The following is a 21,611-nucleotide window of genomic DNA, read 5'->3' on the forward strand; positions in this document are numbered from 1 at the left end:
TGACGATTTCCACCAAGGTACCTTCCTGTTCCTACCAATACATAATTCTATTCAGCTGAGCCCGAAGAGCAACAAGACACTTCACAACAAACTCTCTAGCAGGGGTACAGCTCCGGCAGCACCACTCTCAGCTATAGCATCCAGTATCTTGCTATCACAGGCACCAGATCCTATAAACTTCCCAATATATCCCTGGTTGCCACCTTCAATATAATTCACTCCTTTAGGGAGTCCCATTCATGCACTATTATCCAGAAGCGGATACTAACCTGTGCAGTACTGCAAAGCATCTAGTACAGTATGTTCCTACTTAATGTTGCTGTAAATGCCACACTGACTTATGTGTCTGCCATGTACCTGCCTTCAGGAAACGACCCTGTATCCAACTGCACAACAGACATGAGGATGTGGCAGCTATGCTAAAGGGCTGGTTTCTAGCTTCAGCCGTAGGACACAAAGCAGTGCCTGGTGCACACAAAAAGCAGAAATCACTAATATTTGGTTTACTCAGATTATGAAAAGACGACAGACATGGAGCATTGATAGAGACTGCAATGCAGCTGACTTTTTTAATCACTTCTTGGCCCTGACCACTGCACTAAGCACACTACTAAGCTCTTCTTCCAGAGCATGTCAAGCTTTCAGAATGGACTATGACTAATGCAATGTCTTGTTTTCTATAGCCACCATCCTGCTGTTAGTGGTCCTGTCTGAATAGGCTTTAATAATCTGGTTCTAAGTAAAATACATTTTTAAATTTTAAAAACAAGTTTAAATAAGTCTTAATCTCAAACCAGATGATTTTATAGCTGAAAGATACTGCTGTCCATCAGCGCTGCCTTCTGTGTAATGTTTGTAAAGAATAAGCAGAAAGCACTTTTAGCTCTCTAGTAAGCAAACCAGAGAACCTGAAATGACTGTTACAGTGTTCCTCAGAGTCCTTGAATATCCTCTTAAAGAAACAGCAAAAGAATCCACTTACAGATGTATGCCCGGTTATAGATCATGCAAACGTATATGTGGTCTATCACACAAAAGACACAATATACCATCTTTACTTCGACCTGCCTTGTACTTGCTTAGTAGAGTGCAGCAGCCCTAACTGAAAAGCAATCAGTATACATCTACCAGCTATGATACCTGTATCATCTTCTAAGCAAGCAACTGATAGCCTCAATCTGTGCTTTTTGCTCTAGCATCCTATCAGCTTTTCTTTTTTTTTTTTTAAAAAAAAAAAAGAAAAACTCCTATACTAAGCATATCTAGGCTCTGCTAGAACCCACAGTACTGGTCCCCAAGCACTCAGAGGGCTTTATTGGAGTGCACTGTTGCTCCCTCCCACCCCAGTCACCTTTATTTCCTTCCAGAGAAGAGCTGGGCACATTAGAAGATGCATGGCCTTGTGCTCATATGCAGGTAGAATGCAACCACAATTTGTCCCCTGGACTTAGGACACCAAGAGGTGTCATGGAGCACATCTGTGCTACAGTACAGAAGACAACACTCAGGCCATGGTTTTTTCTGACTTCTGAACCTGCCAGTGAAACACAACAGTTGTATAGAACTAACTATGTTTCTTAACCCCACTCCACCTCTCCACACTCCTCACTATCCACACTGAATTTCAGGTGTGAGGTATCTCTTCAATCCAGCTGCAGTAAAATCCATCCATTTACCAGCCCTGTGTTTTTATGTGGATTTGGGGGGATTTCATGCTGAACTGTTACTGGTGTGTTACAGTCAGTAGTTGTCACAGGAGAAGAGTCAGAGATCACTCAGACAGATCTGATCTAGTAGTTAGTTTATTGAGTTCTAATCAGTAAATTTAGGTATGTAAAATATTTAATAAGTACAGATGGATTTGCAGTCAATACTCTACTATTTATTACACTTAAAGTTAGTATGGGATACAAAGGTTATCGCTTAAGCTTACTATACATATTTTAAATGTTACATGCATGCAAAAAACGTCACTTACCAACCCATCGATGTCTGGTGTCAGGTAAGGGACCTCTCAGCCTCGAGGGGTAACCTTGAAAGGCATCCCTACTCAAGGGGAGATCACCGCCGCACAGCCAGCTGCTATGATGGAGCGAGATCTCAACGGACCCTGATGGCCGCAGATATTTATAGCGTAAAGTGGTTGATTTGTAGTCAGATTTTCTGCTGTGTTAATGCAGTTTCGGCCGCTTAACAGCACAGTCTCCAGCCAAACCGGGTTTTTTTTTGGGTTTGGTGCTGAGTTCTCACCGATAGCCTTACACAATAGGATTAACTTTGATTAGGCCTACTTGCTGAGCACCTGCCTGGACTAAAGTTCAGTTAGTTCAAACAGGAGGAGTGCATCCATCACAGTAGTCTATAAACAGCAGTACCTAGTCAAAGCTTTAGCTTTTTCTGTGAACTAAATAGTACCTGCTCCTTTTTATTCTAACTAAATTGTGAAACTGGCAAACTGCTCTGAATTCTTGTCCATACTGAAATGGACTGAAAACTAAACAATCTGATAAATATTTATGTAGCAAGGCAGCTATGACATCCAGAGGAGATGCCTGGTCTTGGAATACTTTTATTGTTCTCATTGCCGCTTCTACTACTAAAATCAGGTATTTAAACCAACCTATTACACAACAGCAGACACATCTCATGAAAAAGTTAAGTATTTATTTCTAACTGTTATATAGCTCCAGAGAATCAAAGTTATTCCTTAGAGAAAAATAATTACATTTATTCAATGAACACTTCCTAAAAAGTACATAACTTAACTGCCAACAAGAAGGAGATCCTGGTTTCTTTTCCACTGCTCCCATGACGCCATGCCTTCGCAAAGCTACCGGCCTCTTTCATTCAGCAGAACATTTTCAAAAGAGACTGTTGGAGGACTGCTGTCCTCCTTTTTTGCAGTTGTGGCTGTCATTATTCCTCTTCATTTGGAAGAAACCCTTTTGCTCTGTCCAATTTGTCCAGAACCTCACTATAAAGACCAATCATCTGGAGAATATAAGCACCACAGTGGTCAACAAGGATGGATAAAGTTGTATCATTCAACTAGATAATACAACAAAGTGACAGGGAACAGAAGCAAGGGAATAGGAGGGAGACTACCACCAGCTTCTAAACCTAAAATTTCAGATTGATGTAAAGATATTGGCACAGATTTAAATACAGTGGTTTAAGAAAAAAATACTTAAATCAGTGCAACCTAACAAAGGCGCTTTAATTTATGCTGACATAAAGCATAGTTTATAGCTGAGTCTTACATCAGTGAATAAACCTATTCACAGAATCACAGAACAGTTGAGGTTAGAAGGGAGTGATCTCAATTCTTATGGTCTTAACTGATGTACTTAAAATGGTATAAAAGTTGCAACGAGCTCGATTGCCCAGCTCATTCGTAAGAGAATGAATGATGACTGCATACATTAGCCAGGCTACACTGTGTTGCAATCAAGGAAGGAGCACCAGCCAAAAACTGTAGAGAGAAGCTTACTTATGACAGAGTAAGAAAAAGCGTCATTGCTTTCTACAGAGGTACTAGCCCTGATATTTCTCACTCAGAGGAAGTGGCTAAGCTACACCTGAAAAGACGAGCTTTAATGATTTTATTCATATCACCTTAAACCCTATTTATAAGACATTAGATTATACTAGAAACAAAGCTTGAAAGTATTCATACAACAGCTGATTTAAGTAAACTGGTACAGCACCTTGACTTTAGTGAAAGCAGGCAAGGTACAAGGGTTCTCCTATGACCACAAATAGTCAGAAGTTTATTTCCAGTCAGCCACTTACATGATCCTTCCAGTAAAAGGATACTACACTACTCTTTCTATTGTCTATCAAAACTTTTCCAGCCTCACTTTGAAAAAATCTTTTAGCATCAAGCTCCCCCAAAATATTTAGGTACTATGCTTCTCCTGAAACTCTTTAAAAAGATCATCGGTAGTGGTTTCTTCACCCAGATCCATATCTCAAATTCAGGCCAGACACGCAATCCCACATCCTCAAATCCATCTGCTTACACTTACATGGCCTTCATAGCTTTTCTTCAGAGATCCTAAGTGATTGAGGAAACGCATTCCTAATCCACACCACTGCTCAGCTTCCTTATATTTACCAATGGTATACTGAAATATTCCTGTATTCCAGGCTCTTGTCATCAACCAAAGGATCTCCATTTCTGGGTAAGCATCCTGAAGTAGCAAACAAGAAGCAGCAGCTCATCAGAAAATAGACTCTTCCCTTCAAACCTGACAAGTCAAGAGTGCATTAGAGTTTAGTTTTAGAGTGGGGTTTTTTTTTTTCCCCTAAGCAAAGGGCAATTCCTTCAGAGCCATCCTGTACTTCACAGTTCATGTGCACTACAGTCAAACAGCTTGTTTCCAACATGGGTAAGTCATGTTGCAATTACCTATTGGTAGGTCAGAAAATACAATTCTGTGGGACTGAGAATGATGCTAGAATGGAATTATGCTTTCCAACAGCCTATCTGCAGACAGGCTGAACTTGCTGCAGGCACACATTGGGTTTTTTGGGAAGTCAGGAACAAGCATATCTTTATGCCACTTTTATAAAAGAAGAGACATTCAAACCTGACTAAAGAAACAGCCATTCAATGGAATGAAGCTATGAAACATAGTATTGGTTTCATTAGTCCTCATCAGGAATACTCCTTAACTGATTTTTACCTATGAAATTCTAAGTAGAAATACCTGACGTCCTCAGCGCAACTGCCTTCACTGTACAGCATTATGCTTCAGGCCTGAAAGGAGCAGCTTACTGAAAGAAGGATTTTACTCTCCATGTACCTGTCCTCAGAGAAACAAGGCACGTAGTGCCACAAGTACTGATAGCACAGGAATCTAGTTCTAGGTCATCTGGAGAAAATAGTAATGTGGTAAGTTCCCAAATACATTTAACAAAACGGAGCTGAGAAAAAAGCAGGACTGGTATCCAAATTTTAGCCGGCTTTAAACTGATCTGGAAAAGTAATCTGCATTTAAAAAACCACATTCAGCGTAACAATGTAGAAAGCACAAGGAGGAAAGATGGATGTTCTAGCTCAAGATGTTTCTAAAATAGGCACTGAAAATTTGGCCTTAAATGTCTCTAAAAAAGCCCTTACAAAATCCAGGGAAATTCATAATTCAGTCATAAATATCCAAGAGGCATTTCTTTTGAGGTAATTTCAGTGTATCTTTTACTGAAGTAATCTTAGCTGCTCCACATATAACACTATATAACACTAGTCTACTAATTATTCTGAATCTCATGAGAATTTTTTTTAAATGTGCTCAGGATAATCTCCCAATCTCTTGTTTTCCTGTTCAACTTACTGTGCTGCTGACTACGCTCAGAGCATCTTCAAAGTAGTCCCACACCTCCTGCAGTACACAGGCATTCAAGTCTGTTAATCCAGTCGGCAAAGAAAGATTAATCAAACTATGTAAGCATTTGCTGAGAATTGAAAGAGCAAAAGAGGAAACATTAAATACCACGTGCACAAACAGCTACTTTTTAGTATCAGCAGCACATTAACTTATGTCTCTATGATTGTCAGACAGACATGTCCACCTTGGTGCTTACCACACTCACATTCTTACAGCAGAAATATACATTTTCCTAGTATCAGATCTCATTCACACAAACTATGCAAAAAGAGAACCAAGAGCAGCAAGTACTTCGTTATTTTCATTGCTGGGCTCTAAAGTAACACAGACAGAAGGAAAGACATAATATTTTCTAGAGTGCTACGCATGACAGCAAGGAAAAAGTACCTTTTCTAACTTCACCAACAAGAACTAAGTAGTCAGCATCCTCAGAAAATCAGTAACAAATACATGGTTTCTGAAAACAGGTCTGTTTCTCATTGTGAAGTGAGAAAGACAATATTAACAGTTGCCTTTGCCCAGTGGTTACTGCAAGGAACCCAGAAAGGAGGAAAAAAATTCTTTATGGGATACAAGTGAGAGAGAAGGACACACACCAGGTTGTTTTTCGGATTCCGTAAGTTAACAGTTGTTAGAGAGCCAGTTACCCAGCAAAATAAATCACGTTACGTACTATGGCATCATATCACTAACTTACAACTCATGGCTTTCTTCTCAGCCCTTAATTTCTCTTCACTTCATTATCTTTGAAATACCTAGTTCACTACTGTAGGGTAACATTTGAAATGAACACCTTCCTTATAAGAAACAGCCAGAGACCTCTTCTGGATCCAATTTTCATTTTCCTTCCTCAATAGATTAATTTATTGGAAATACGACTGTTTTAGAAAATATGCCAAGTAAACAAATTGCAGTTAACACATCTATTAGACAGTCATACTTGAGAGGTACATTGGTTGCCAGCAAGAAGTGGAACCTTGCATATAAGCTAAAATCCACTTTTTTCAAATTGCAGGCTTTATTCCTTGTCAGCATTTCCAGTCACAGGTTCATGGCAAAGCTATGTGATAACACTAACCTAAATTTCACAGCATCAATGACAGTCTGCTTTCTGTGAAGGTTTAGTGCACTCTTGAGAGCTTTCTTACACAGTACAGGATACCAAGCTGGAGATTCCATTGCTAATGCTTAAAAGCAAAAGAAAATAGAGAAGAAGAAGAAAGAAATTACTGGAGCCAGACTTTAATCTCATTGATCACTAAAATAAACTACAGCATGTTGCCAAATCCCTTGTGATAAACAACTGAAAAGATATTTGCTTAATGCCTGGGCTGGTCACAAGCTAGTCCTTCTCTACTACTTTCTTTCTGTGCACATCATCAATGAGGACTACAAGGCAGAAGCACAGCAGATTAAATAATTTACAAGTACTCTCACTGCTGTTTACTTCTGGTGCAGTAACCCAAAAATACTGGGGTGGGGGGGCGGATCTAAAGTAAAGAGTATTGTTACGTTTGTCTCCTTGAAAATGAAAATCTGGATGGAAAAAATTAGGCAGGAGCGGGATGTCAGTATGGCGTTTCCAAGCCCAGGTGTGTACTCCCTCAAGACAAGGGAGATAAGTAGGTGTTCATGCAATCCTACAGAATCCCCTCCAAAGACTTGCCATGGTAATTCTAAATTTTACTCATCTTCCTTGGATCCTACTCTAGATTTTCAAGGAGGCATGAGTAGAATTTTCTGATAAAAGTATGGTACAGTATAGAGAGGTGCTATTTACAAATTAACTATACTAACTTTAAGTTGAAACTGCATATCTTTCCAAAGTCCACATTCTAAAACTTCTGTATTGGGGTATGAATCAGGTAAGGTCATTCTCTGGCCTTTGCCAGTTTGGAGCTTGTAAAAGTGTATCTGAATAATCTTTTCCAGACTCACAACCTATACAAATGTCTCAGGGTCTAAATGGAAGGATGTCGCAAATTCCTGGTTCATCCTCCATGTAATACAGTATTTCAAAATACAGATCTCCTAATGTTGCTGAGATCCTAAGCATCTTTGCTTCAGGACAAAATATATATGGTTAGACCCATTTTCTCCACAGTACATGATAATCCTGGTCACCCCAAATGAACAGGAAAGAGCAACAAAAGCTGTTTTTCTTGACTTGAAGAATATGAAAGTCCTTACATGCAATGATTTCTAGCGTCTTGACCTCTATTTGTGGTTGCTCCCATACTGACTCCATAAGGTTGTGGAGTGTTGGATCATTCAGTTTGGATCTTGCTTCAAATTCATAAAGCAGAAGCAATGTGTCTGTTGGGTCTTTAGCAAAATCTCCTACAGAAAAGACAGAATTGCCTGTATGTAATGATTCATTTTCCTAAAGCCACATGGTGTACCATAAGGTATAAATTTTGCTTTCAACAGGCAGGAAAACCATTAAGGTACTCAGATTTAACAGTAGAGCAAGTGGAACCCTGAAGCAGTCTTGGACAGGAACCTCAGATGGCCAAAGCACAACCCCACCAACCACCATGCCTCCCCCCCCCCCCCCGCTCCCCCCCCCCATAATCTGGATTGTCTGTAATTGGCTAAATTCATGCAACCCTCTTAGGCAATGTAATAGCTACTAGGGAAGCCATTTTCTTAGACAGGTAAAAGAGATAACAGGCTGCCACCAGCTCAGAAGGTCAGCTTATAAAAGAAACTATCATCAACTTTGAAATTTTCTATAGGACTTGTTCCCTTTCTTGTAAAAAAGCCCTCAGAAAATCCTTAAACACAGAAGAAGGGTGGGAGAACAGTAGAACTGCTAGGAAGGTATAAACCTGATACAAATGCCAAACAATTCTTTACTGAACTATCACAAAGACCTTTGTTTTTACATCTAAAAGACATTCTCAGCTTCCTTGAGGGCAACAGACTTGTCCACATGTTGGCCAAGGTCTAGTGAAGAAGCGAAGGAAGCACCAGGCTAGCATTCCACAAACCTCTGCAGGAGAAACTCTAATATGTCCCTGTCTTGAGATAATTAACCCCTTGGGATTTTAAAGATGGAAAATTAAAAGGGAAGAAGTCTTCCTGAGTTATCTTGCCTTCAGTGTACAAGGGCAGAGAATCCCAAATCCAGGCCATATAATGAACCTTTCATTCTGAAATCTTAAGGGGAAAAAAAAATAGCAAGTACATTTCTTGACAAAAGTTTAATACTAGTGCATCTTACAGCGCAAACTCCACTGTGTCCCAAACCTATAACTGAAAAGAAACCAGACCATAGGCCAGACAAGGAATGCCTAATGGAATTTTTCTACCAATATACTACCAAAAAAGTGAAGCATGCATCCTCTAGGCTAACAGTCACTCAGCATCTCAGCTGTCAGCTGAAAGCATGCCAGTCTCCAGTAATATCTGATCTAACTTGACATGGAATAGTCAGGGAACACAGGATGGGTTTTGGCACTTTGAAGTATGGTAGCAGGACTTTCTGTATTCTGAAATGCCTTATATGGGAAGAGGCTAGTAAAACTATTAAAACAGTGCAAGAGCAACTCCACTCTAGAGCAAAAAGCCTGGAGTTTCTTAATTTTTAAAACAGAACAATCAACCCAACTTCACTCTGAAAGATTGTTCCATATTTCACAGCACCTATACAATAAAAAGCCTGCAACGACATACAAAAAACAATAGTTGGCTTTGCCAATTCTTTTATCATATTGCTATGTATCTGCTTCAACACACTTCAGCTGAGACAGCAATTCCATTCTACTTTTCATTAATACAGTGACTAAGTCTAAGAGTTACATGTGCTGAACAGACACATTTTGTAGCTTACCTGTTAATTTCAGAACTTCCCATATCTCCTTGCATGCCTGAAGATGTTGAAGGGCCTGAGTCAAAAGCTCTGTCTATTTTACAAAATTTAAGAAGTTATTTTTGTCATAGTTTTAAAAGCAAAAGGAATATACATGTCACAACTAACAGGATCTTCATACCTAACTATAAATGAAATTAAGAATCAGCCTAATTAGTACATCATCTACACCAGTTATTGTTGGGGGGGGGGGGGGGGAGGTTCTCTCTCTTTTTCAAAGACCTCCACATCTCAGACAAAGCCTCTTCACACTGAATGTTCCATTGGTCCAGAAAAAAACATATGGGTTCCTATGGGACATCATTTATTTTAGCTTCCAAGCATAAAATAGTGCTATTGAGACTGACAAACCACTAAATCGCACAACACAAATTGCTCTGCATTGCTCTCCACAAAAGTAACTTTCTACAACAATCACTGTACAGCAGACTTCCGTACTTTCTTCATAACAACTGTACATTTTCCTTAATCTTCTTACCACAGTAAATACAACACCCAAAAAAAAAGGATATATGCATAAAAAACAAAACAAAAAAAATGTGAGCTTTATCACAACCATAGTGGTTACTACTTTCAGCAACGGCATAATCCTAAAGATGCAGTAATTATCTGCCGGACCAACCCATGTTTAGCAGCAGACTCCTTACATAATATATAAGGTAGACTGAAATTCCTCTAAGAGAAGGTACTGCCATGACCCTTTGCTGACATATATCTGTTCAAATCCACGGAAGTCAACAGAACTAATTTATAGAAATCCAACATTTACAATTGTCTGGAAAACACTAGGTGCATTGATTCTAATTAACTATGAAAGGTTCCCATGCTTACATTCTCAATATCCTGTTCTGAGTGAAACAACTAAGACTTCAAAATCAAAAGAAAAAAAATGCTACACTGATACATACAGAATCAGTTAACAGAGCAATGCCCCACCTGTTTAGAAGGTGTTACTTGTTGTCTCCCCATTTCCAGATCAACTGCAGCTGCCATTAACAGGCACGTCTTCTGAGCAATTAGAACAGCTTTGTCAGAAGGACAAAACTGGGACAGCTGACACCAAAAATAGGAAAAGGTAATGAGAATTCTGCCCCTATAAATCAATTTGCTCATGAACAGATGATTGCTGCGTCTCCTCTGTGACACTTTTAATAATCAGTCATGAATAGTATATATTCATATTGCAATTTTACTTGTACAATTACACAAGAAGATTACTTAAGTGTAAAGCAGTGTTGGAGTTCCCTCTCTACAAACACATACAAGACTGACAGTGTTGGTAGAAATTCTGTATGGAGATTAGGATTCCAGTACTTAACATGTTTGTATTAATGATACAGTTTGCAAACATCAGAATCCATTTATTTTAGAAAGTCCTCACTGAAGTCTAAGTTTCTTATGACATTTTTAAGCAACAGAATGTAAAGTGTGACAATAATGCTTACATTTTGTATTACAAGTCAATCTCCTTCTGACAGAAGTGCTCCATCTTCAGAGCATACACGCATGTCTCCAAGGAGATACCTGACACATGGATGTAACTTCTAACACAACTAGACAGATGACAATATTCCTCAATCAGAGATACTATTAGCAAGAGTACGTACCTTGAAAGAGAGTAGAAAAAAATCCCTCATCTTTTCAGGGCAGCCCCTGAACTGTACAGCTAAGTTCCAAGCTAACAAAGCCATAAAAAAATGGAGACTAGAATAAAAATCTTCAACATTACAGGTATGCCCATCTAATCTCTAGTAATAAAGCAGTTCACATTCTACAATTCAATTTCTTAATCAAAATACCATCAACAGCTCATTTAACAACAGCAAGAAATACCGTTATTAGTGATTTGTTAAAATATCTTATTCATGCTTTCAAATTTTGTCTTAATAATTTCATCACAACCAAGTATCCATTCTACCACATACCTTACCCACAAGAGCATGAATTGGAAGAAGCATTTTCTTACATTAGTAAACAAAACTAGTATCTGAATAAAAGTGTTGAATGTTCCCAAGACAAATTAAAAAAAAAAGGAAAAAAATCCACAAGAATTTGAAACATTCTCCATTTTACCCCAGCAGGGTCAAGTACACGGCAATTAAGCACACAATTCTGATTAGTAAGTGGATGAGCCATCTAAAGACAATCAAATGATGTATGTATGAGAATCTGACCCAATTAAGTGTTTAGATTCTACAGTGACTTTGCAGATTCTAACTTTCATGTTAATTTACTCCCTAGGACATGTTTTTGTAGTCTCCGAATTGTTTATTCTGTGAGTGAGAATGTTGCCTTGGAAAGGTCATGGTCACCACAGATTCCATTCACACTTGTGTTACTGTATTTGACCTCTGCTGCTTCTCTCCCTCCTTTGCTACTCTTTATTGGAGCATTGCTACATTGTGAGGATGTGTGCAAAATCATGGCAGATGTCTTCTGTTATTGATTTCAACTATCTTCTCTCCTGTATGCTCTGGCAGAAGCAAGAATCTAAAAAATTCTTTCAACCCATTACCCTACGCTTATATTTTTATCTATGAACAGCAGATGCACTGACTCCTTTACCAAAACAGTGTGACAAAGACTACTAAATGAGGATCCAGAGACACGCTACAGTTAGTGCTTAGGACAGCTCCATGGGAGCTGCATTTCCCACTAGGAAACACTTTATCTATGATAATGTTTGCTGTTCAGATTTCATATACTGTAGTTTAAGGCAAACTCCAGGACTGCTGATTTAAGCGACTAATGAAGACAGTCTATCTGAGTGGCAGAGGTAAGCTCATCCTGCACCAACCACACCAGTACGCCCATCTGAACTTCCTAATTTTTATTTTGCCTACATGAGAATATGCATACTCAGGATCGGCAGTAAGGTTTTTTTATTGCTCTTAGTAGCATTTTTTTTCAGACATTGAAGAAAACCATTATTCTTTCTATTTGCTTGATCTTAAATTTTACTTCTGTAACAGAGTCTTGGTAGTGAAGGGCTAAGAGAAAAATGGTGAACTCTGAAGAGTTGTATCATGGACACATACAACAATTCCTGTCGTGAAAGGAATAATGTATCAGCTATCCCATCAGTCAAATAGACGTTGTGTGAGTATTTGTCTTGATAACTGACTTAAAACATGAGCCGTATCAGATAACAGAATCAGATAATCAGAAAACAGAAAATGCAGCAGAACTTTAAGACTAGTTAAGGCAGCGACTGCCAAAGATGACAAGTTTTATAAATCTACTACATCTTTAAACACTTGTTTCTTCCTTAAAGTCTGGCTAAGTGGAGGTGGAGGGGATTCAGTTTAGATTTTGAGAGTGCAACCTACCAACTTTTCTAAACCAGTGAGCTTCAAGGATCCTCATTTCCCCTGTGAATTTCTCTTCTGTGAAAGACTCAGCAAGTCTCTTGTGAGCTGCAGAAAATATGTTGTTCCAATACATAAGTAACGCTTTCTGAGCAGAATAAAAATATTTCCAAGTCTAATAACACCACTACAAAACAGAGGTTTCCAAAACTTCCATATAATTCCTGATGAAGAGCTATTCTCACAACTGAAATCTAATATGCTTGACCAGAGAGGCTTATAAAAAACATAAAAGGTGCCTCAAACAGCATTTTAGATAAGATATATAAGGCTGCAACAAGTACTGCCTCTTCAAAGTTTACTGACACTGTAGTCTAATGCAGAGGAGTTTTACTTAATATCACAAAAAGTGGAGGGTTTTTAAATTTAATAACAGGTTTGAGGCCTTTCTTCAAGGAACCTTTAATTAATTTAATTTTAGTCTTCATCTCTTCTCCTAGTTGCAGTAAGAATGGCTAGTGCAGAAAAAGTTCTACAATCTCATTAACTTTCTTGCCCAAGATAGGAAGAGAGGGGTAAAAAAGATTTAGCGAAAATAAGTATTTCTTCTGATGGAGAAAAGTCCTCTGTAAAACTCCTTTACCTTTTCCAATGCAAACAAGACAATTCTTTTTCAAAGGACAGCACAACTTAAAAGTGGGAACCAATTTTGACAAGCCTCTCCCGTCTTTCAGCAATTTGCTATTTTCTTGCAGTTTTCTAAGCCTTACAGGGCAAAAAAAATAGCATTAACTTAATTTAAAAAACGTTCCCTTTTCAACAGCTAGAACAGCAAAGACCACCATTGACATTTAATTAATGCCAGCAGAAAGTTACACTGTTAATTCAGTTTACAAAACCAAACTTCTTCCTTTTGTGGTAACCCTGCTACTAAAGATACTAACTTTGTTCCTGCCAATGCAGAGTAGGAGACTGTCACTTGAGGCCACCCAGGCTGTGGCTTGTACTCAAATATCTGTTGTTTGCATGCATGGCCTTATGAAGGATTAAAGGAAAACCGCCTAGAAGAAACCGCCCCTTTGTCTGAGAGAAGTTCCCAAGTACAGGCTTTACTAGAAACAGTTTTCCCAACACTAGCCTGCAAGCTTTCCATAGCAAAAACCTGTAGCACTGAGATCCAACTTCACAACACTGTTGAATCTCCAGTTTTAATTTTCACTGATTTCAGTGGGAAGTTGGGAACCTAGACTGAAATAAGAAGTCTAAACATTTGGTTGGTATGGACCTAATCATATAATAAAATGTTCACAGATGGAAGAACTACAGAAAATGTAAATAAAACAAAAGCATACCCAAAGTCAAGTAAGTCAGCATTGAGTTGATATCTTCATCTCTAGAATGGCAAAAAAATTAAGTTTTAGAAAGTGTTTGATTAACTTTCTTACAACAGAAGACATTATTTATGTTGGAATACATCATCTCCGTAATTATGGATATAATCATTCTTCCCCTGACAAACATCTCGGGCATTAGAAACTTCTAGCATTTGAAGAAGCAGAAGGAATATTGAAGGCCTGTAAAAATTTTTATTGATCTGCAGCAGCGAAGGTCATTGTAGAAGTGCAGCGGGAGATTTTCTCAGTTGTGGGGCTGCAAGTTAAACTTCAAACCCCACGGACACTACACTGTTTTCTTGACAGTCAAAATCCAGCAGTACAGTTCTACTTCTAAGCCAACACACCATTTGTGAAGTGGCTAGTCTTCAGCAAGGGAGGTCGCACTCTGAAGTTCTCACTCAGAACTTCTGAAAGATATCACATCCTACTGTCAAAGTTAAAGAGGTTGCTTAGCTCACATTCCCCATCAAAAACACCTGACAGTCTTATGCATTAATAAAAGAGGAAGGCAAAGAGCAAATATTTAAAGGAAAGGTAGAAGTAGAAAAGATGTTCCTATGTGATCTGGGTAGACTTTTTACTAGCATAAAAATTAATCTCTTGATTACTCTGCAAGAAAATATGCCCAGCAAGAAAATATTACACCAGTTGTCCAACATATCCACCATAAGAAAATGGTTTTGCAAATGGACTCACCTTTTCTCTTCATTTTCTGCCATGACCTTTGACAACATAAGACGAACCAAACATCTAAATATGAGAAAAACAAGCAATGAAGAAGCAAGAAATTTTTTTCTAACGGTGTACTTTGTCCTTATTTTCCAGAAAGGATCCCACTTTCCTTACACTATCAGCCCATGGAACTCACAGAAGTCAAACTGAGAGTAAGATCACACTAATTCCCATCCTACTGCCTTATTTTATATATCACCTTGTTAAATCATGTAATAGTAAGTAAATAAATGTACTTTAACAAAGGCTTTAAGCAAATATTGGAATAAATACATCTGTCTCACAATATTTGTTTTTATAAACATGATGGAATATTTCAATAAGAAGATACCGCTTCATCAGAGGATACAAACAAACTGGTATTTTCACCAAATGTATTGTGGCAATTTCATTAGAGTTGCTATTGGTCATCTGTTCAAATCACAATGTAATCATGAAATTCAGACCAACTAATACTATTTGCTTGGGAGAGACTTGGAACATCTGTAGATATTAAGAGTTCAGGCTTGAGGTACATCTGCAGCACCAAAAAGACCGCTAACTAATCTTTCATCTACTCTGTTTTCCACCTTCCTCAATATAATAAATTCTTTTTGAAAAAGAAACCAGAAAGATTTCTCTTTCCTTGTAAATATATTGAATTCTCACTTTAAAGCTGCAAATAATTGTCGGCAGTCTTGTAAATGTTCAGACAAATACTTCAAAGCTTTGATAGCCACAACTTGTTGTTCATTCTGAAAAGAAATTAAAACATGATTTGTATAAACTGCACTACCTCAGTTACACCAAAAAAACCCCAAAGCAACAGCATATTCCAAAAGTCTGCGCAGTCTACTAGCAGGAAAAAGAACAAAGGACTCTGCACAGAAGAGCCTCAGAGTCAAGAGAAAACCATAAGGAGAGATCATACGATTCCATGCGCAAAGAGGCTATGGCAAGAACAAGATCAGTACAGGTTGGCAAGGTTTTCAGCACTTTACAGTGCTATGAACAAAGCCCTAAAAGGCAACCAAAAGCCTCTTCTAATTATGCCAATGTAATCAGCCAGTTCAGACATCACTCAAGTCACCAACCAAGAGGCAAATTAGGAGGGACAAGTGACTTTTCAGTCTTTCATCATTGACTTATGTGTATTTTGTACACAGGTTCCCCTTAGCACATCAAAGATCAAATCCCAGAGGCAGAAAAAGATGTAACATTTTGCTAAGGAGAATTTTACAGAAATACACCATGTCATTTCCAGATAGCAACATTTATAACTCAGAATCCTTTATCTTCCTGAAGAAATATTAAAAAATACGATTTCTTTATATGTGAAATTAATCTCTACTTTGCATTACACAACACATTTCAGTGAGACCTTGGTCATAGAAGCATGAAATACTTAGAAATGCATGAAATACATAGAAATATTAAAAGCAGGCCAGGTTACAGAGGTTACAGCTGTCCTACTTATATCAATAAAGCAAAGTAAAGACGTTATCTGCTCTACCTCTAAAGCAATTTGGGCAGCTAAACTCAGGAGGTTAGTGCCTGTATTTTCATCCACTCTCAGCTTGTCTTCATACTGAGATGGCTTTTCTGCTAGCTTCCCCATTTCAATAACTGCTCCCACAGCTGAAATACACATAGGGAAAAATTCAGGGTTTTTTATAGAAGCAATTGGAAGGTGGAAAGTTCTACTGTTTTAGCAAGGCTTTAGAAACGACTTATGAAAGGCTATAATTCTTTTTTATATGAAAAAACAAGACAAGAAAACCTGACCATACCAGCACTTCTCCAAAATTATGCATTTCTTCCTAGAAAGGCTTTCCAAGTTACTAATCTAAGGAAACAAGGATGCCATACAAATGAAACTCTATCTCACATCCTTAATTTTGTTCTGCTAAATAACTGTTTGTCACCGAAGACAGAAGACTTTCTCTAATACATTGTCTGGGCATGATTCCAATGCTCCCACATCTTAGCTTATGCTAAGGGTGCTGCTGCTTTTATGTTCACATTGTGCTGTGGTTCCCACTCTATATTATGTGAACAAATTATGCTGTCATTAAAAAGATGTGCAGAGAACAATTAATTGGCACAGAACTCATCAGAAAATAAGCTCTGCATGTTACTCTGTATTCTAAGTAAGTATAGACTGTATTTCTCCATTTTTATTACTTGAACCAAGATTCTCATTAAAATATGAAATGGCAGAACTCATTATAAAGAAGAAAAGAGTCTACAGAGATATGTTATTCTTTAAGTCATTTCAGTAATTCATGTATTTTCTGGTAACTTCAGGTAACAGAGAAATTAAGAGCAGCAATAATGGTTCCATTAAGGTTCAATAGCTCAGTATCCTTTTTTTATATTGTATCTGCATACAAAAGAATATTAGAACAGTAAGTATACAATGATTCTCATCCTGGGATGCTACTATAGCTTCTGCCCATGAAAAGATTAGAGACTTCCTAGCCAGAGGCTCCATCCAGACAATATCAGATATGGCAATGGACTCCACATCTTACATATTGTGTGCAAAAAGCATCCCACTCCAACAGTTTAAATCTACAGCCCAACACTTTCAATGACTTTACAGACCCTTCTTCTAGCTTCCCTCTATTGTGTCCTTCTCAAGATGAACAGTCCAAATCTGCTTAGTATTTTCTAATATATTCAGCACTTCTGCTCCTTGTAGTGGACCCTTTATCTTTCAAGTTCTACCTTTATCAGTATCTTTCTCCATCACTGCAATCTTATAGACACTGAATTTAGTAAAGATGCTGTTTGGATCACATCTCTCTGCTTCTTTAACTGCCTCTTTAGCCTATTCACAGAATAGATTAAAAGAAATCAGTACAATGACATCTTGAAATCAGTAATATAATTTGTGATAGAACAGAGCTAAAAAGATACACAAAATGTTAATGGTTACATTGTTGATATTTACATAATGACTCAAGAAGTTTGGCTTGGCAACGTCTTCCCTGGAAAGAAAACTAAAGCGATGAGAGCAGAAGATGGCACCAAAGACTGACAATGACCAGACTGAGGAAAAAGCCAAAATTAGTGCTACAGAATCAGAAAGCAAGAGAAGCCCTCAGAATGCTGAAAAATTGAACTCCCTTCTGCCATTTTGAACTGTGAAGTTTAACACCCCCAAACCAGAAGGCCTAGACAGGTAAAGCAGGTGCACTTCTCTGCAGAGGTGAGAGCTAACACACTGTTGTGGGAAGTTCTAGTGAGACATATCAAACATTTTTCCTGCCAGCGCTCATCTGCCCTGAAGAGAGGACCACCTCTGAGAGGAAACCTGATATACTGAGGCATGGTCACACAATTTGTGGACTGTTTCCCCCATTAGAATAATAGGTGATACAAGAGGCCCCCACAGCAGCTAAGATGAACAACATCTCTCTGCCAAATGATGCAAATAGGCAAAGACAGTTCCCTCTCTCAAAGCAAAAGAGGTACAGTAACAAAGGTGTAAATTAAGTCCCAATGACATAGCTACAAAAATAAAAACAATGCAAATAAATAAATAAATGTGTATACATATATATTATATATACCTTGTCAACTTGTTTCAAATGAAGATAGCAAGAGGCCATGTTCCTTTGCAGCTTAGCCAAGTTCTGATCTATCTGCCCAGGTGTGTAGAAGCTGGCAGAGTAATTGTACCAGTGAAGAGCTTCAGAATAGCTTTTTGCCTAGGAAATTAAAAAAAAAAAAACACACCACACACACAAAGAAAAACCCCAAACACACCCTTATTTGGGTGATTAAACTGCCTATGTTTTCCCAAATTAAAAAAAAAGGTCATAGGAAATGACAGATTTAGATACTCAAGTATACTCTAGTGTAATCTTTCCCCCAGAAGAGCAATCATTGGTCCCACAATGCAGATAATACTTATTAGGAGAACTGACGCTTTACCTATTCCTATTCTTCCCTTATTCTTACAGCCATTATCAAAGATAGGACACTGGACTAAATGGGTCATTCATCTGATCCAGAAAGGACATTCTTATGACTAAATACAAAACACAAATATTATTTCAAAAAACCTCTCTCGTCATGATACAAAGCAACTGAAACTAAGAGAAAAAGACAAAAGTGTTTATCCCATTTAGACTATGAACCTTGATGATACTACGCTGAAGATATTATTCCCTACTCTAGTTCCAATTTGGACAGAGAATTTATTTTAAAATGAGGAGGACAGAAGCTGTATCATTAGCAAAATTCCTTCCTGCCTACACAGATGAGAGGTAATAAAATGGCACGTGTTTTTCTTTATATATTCAAGAAACGAGCATATGACAGAAATACAAGAGTAGAATATGAGCTCATTTTCTCCAAATACGGAAAGAATAAGGTGTCTGGTTTTGAATAATAGAACTTATATATACTCACAGTACAAATGTATATGAACTAAGATACAATGTAAGCATCCAAAGCTACTTTATATAGGCTAAAAAGAAAATCAATGTACAAATGATAACATTTCATGCTCCTTAAAGCAACAACTGACCATCAGAGGGTAAGAATTGTAAAATAAACAGCTCAATGTAAAGAGTATTTTCAGTTTTTTGTACCCTTCCCAGGACAGAACCAGAATGATGGGCTGCACAGGTTCCTTGGCTGATCTGTTCTGGCCATAACTGTTCCCATGTACAAACCTTGAGATGAGGCTACCTGAAACTTGATGTTGCAATGGAAAACAGCACCCAGCTGGATGAAAATAAAACTAGTGCCAACTGGAACAGGGATCTTAGTAGCACCTTGCATTCTAACCAAAAATAGACATACCAAAGAGGTCAAAAAAAGCAGACCTTCATTTTCATTGATACAAATAACAACACTGCTTTTTGGTCCCAAACCTCATAATGTTTGGCAGCTCTGTCCCACAAGATGATGTGCAGTTGGTTCAAGGCTTCAGGCAACAGCTGTTTCCCAGTATAATGACCTGAAAAGATACTGCAAATCATCACTTTACAAGAACTTTAAGCAGCACACTGAGAAGCACCTAAGAACTATCTGAGAAAGACTGTCCCATAGCCTACAACAAAAAACACTGACGCAGCAATAGTTTCAGCCAGGATCCAGTGTTTCATATTCTGCTTCTGAAAAAAAAACCAACCAAAAACCCCAAAAAACACTGGGTAAGAGAATAAATATTTTAATGCTTGAACAATGTAAATGTGGCTTTTGCACCTAGCTTGATGCTATGTAAAATATGGTCTGACTTCTAGCAATCTGACAGTCAAAAAATAACTACAGTGCTACAGGTGCAACAGACCTTAAAAAAAGAAACTTATTCAGCTGCTCAAACAAGGATATGCAACCTGTTTTAATACTTACAAACAAAAACACATTGGGCTGGATGGACAAAGTATTAACATTACACAGAACTTCTGATAAATGTTTCAAATCCCACATGTATCAGACACACACAGTCTACACTGAGGAGGAACTGTGAATTTAACCCTGAGCTTTATCATGACTGTCATTCATTATGGAAGTTGACAGTTGCCACGCAAAAGAAACATAAGGGAAAACAGACACAAATAGAAAGAAAGATGAGAATAAGCAAAAAAGTGAAAATCAGAACTCAAGACTTTAGCCAACTAAATCCAGCTTTCGGTAAACAGCAGCAAAAGATGGATACAGACCTATAATAATTTCTTCAACCTTTTGCTTAGCAAGCAGCTCCCTCTTATTCTGCAACAGGAACTCGATGTGGAGCAGGGTAATTTTTCCAAGGTCAGGTGAAGATTCAAATCGTTCAGGAAGAGATTTCAGAAAATCAAAACCAACTGATTCCCTATTCACACAGATGCATTTTTAAGAGGCTGTACAAGAAGAGCTGTTAATTTTCCATTCTAAAGAATAACATATTCAGACCATACACCATGTTTCTCATTAGTATTACTGGCACACAATCACACTGACAGAGTGAGCCAAGGTATGAATTTACTGCAGTTCACCTATTTAGTAGTAACTTCCTATTAGCACATGCTTGTTCCACAGTATTCACAGGAGAGTTTACTCCTTACAATGAAAGAATAAGAATTTACTGCAAGATAGAAGCATATACATAGGTAATCGTGATGGAGCATTCAACACTGTGAAATTTCATGCCTCAATTTATTTTGCAGTAACTTGTTCATCCTTATACTGTTTTTCACAAGAATGATTCTAGGACTCCAAACTCTTTCATTCTGAGGGTTGGTTAGTTAATATGGAAGAAAGATTTCAGATAATTCCAGGCTCATACATATATTATTCCAGATATATTATTCCATATATATATTAAAACTACATAGGGAGAATCTTAATCATTCCAAAGTAAGGCTACAGCACTGCAAATTGCCACCCGACATTCTTTCACACCTTGTTCTGCTGCTGCCATAATCTGCATCACCTTGCTATAGAAAAGACAGGCTCCCTCTCAAAACTGTTTAGCTACCTCTGGGAGTTTTTATTTAAAATAAAGCATCATTGTATAACAGATGTTCTTTGCTTATAAAAGAACACCTAAAAAGCCCAAATACTGTGTTCACCCCACTTAGCGATGCTTTCATACCTTCCATGCTCCAGCAGCAGCTTGGCAGTATTCAAACAAAAGTCTAAAGACATCTCACGGTGCAGGAATTCTGCAACAGCTAGACAGAACACAAAGCAGTTGAGATTATTTAATCAACTTAGACACTTAACTGCTCAATTTACCATTTACCTGTTACAGCTTCAAAAACAAACCAAAAACAAAAAAACCAAACCCAATATGATAGTTCTAAAACAAAAGGAAGAATAAAACATGTCTATTGTGCTTTGACTTTCCTTTCGCTGTACAATTAATGTAATACTACAGAAAGGTGACAGACGGATAGCCCTGGAATTCTAGCCCTCTGTCTCTTTAACA

The 21,611-nt window shown here is 37.9% G+C and overlaps 1 protein-coding gene across 1 annotated transcript in view; it reads right to left on the bottom strand.

Annotated features, from left to right (window-relative positions):
* Nucleotides 1-2,644: 2,644 nt before the first annotated feature.
* Nucleotides 2,645-21,611, bottom strand: part of TEX11 (testis expressed 11) — a 33,057-nt gene continuing 14,090 nt past the window's right edge. Inside the window, exons 12-29 of the mRNA XM_075162106.1 lie at nucleotides 21,276-21,354; nucleotides 20,362-20,513; nucleotides 19,570-19,655; nucleotides 18,259-18,396; nucleotides 17,411-17,513; nucleotides 16,194-16,318; nucleotides 15,350-15,435; nucleotides 14,666-14,719; nucleotides 13,925-13,965; nucleotides 12,594-12,680; nucleotides 10,872-10,942; nucleotides 10,201-10,317; nucleotides 9,226-9,262; nucleotides 7,581-7,730; nucleotides 6,469-6,577; nucleotides 5,337-5,457; nucleotides 4,029-4,193; nucleotides 2,645-2,991 (exon numbers count right to left, since the gene is read on the bottom strand). Coding sequence (XP_075018207.1) covers nucleotides 2,917-2,991; nucleotides 4,029-4,193; nucleotides 5,337-5,457; nucleotides 6,469-6,577; nucleotides 7,581-7,730; nucleotides 9,226-9,262; nucleotides 10,201-10,317; nucleotides 10,872-10,942; nucleotides 12,594-12,680; nucleotides 13,925-13,965; nucleotides 14,666-14,719; nucleotides 15,350-15,435; nucleotides 16,194-16,318; nucleotides 17,411-17,513; nucleotides 18,259-18,396; nucleotides 19,570-19,655; nucleotides 20,362-20,513; nucleotides 21,276-21,354 — 1,796 coding nt within the window. The 3' untranslated portion in view covers nucleotides 2,645-2,916. The remainder of the gene's footprint in view (nucleotides 2,992-4,028; nucleotides 4,194-5,336; nucleotides 5,458-6,468; nucleotides 6,578-7,580; nucleotides 7,731-9,225; nucleotides 9,263-10,200; nucleotides 10,318-10,871; nucleotides 10,943-12,593; nucleotides 12,681-13,924; nucleotides 13,966-14,665; nucleotides 14,720-15,349; nucleotides 15,436-16,193; nucleotides 16,319-17,410; nucleotides 17,514-18,258; nucleotides 18,397-19,569; nucleotides 19,656-20,361; nucleotides 20,514-21,275; nucleotides 21,355-21,611) is intronic.

This window comes from Calonectris borealis, chromosome 13 (genome assembly GCF_964195595.1).
Source record: "Calonectris borealis chromosome 13, bCalBor7.hap1.2, whole genome shotgun sequence".
NCBI lineage: Eukaryota > Metazoa > Chordata > Aves > Procellariiformes > Procellariidae > Calonectris > Calonectris borealis.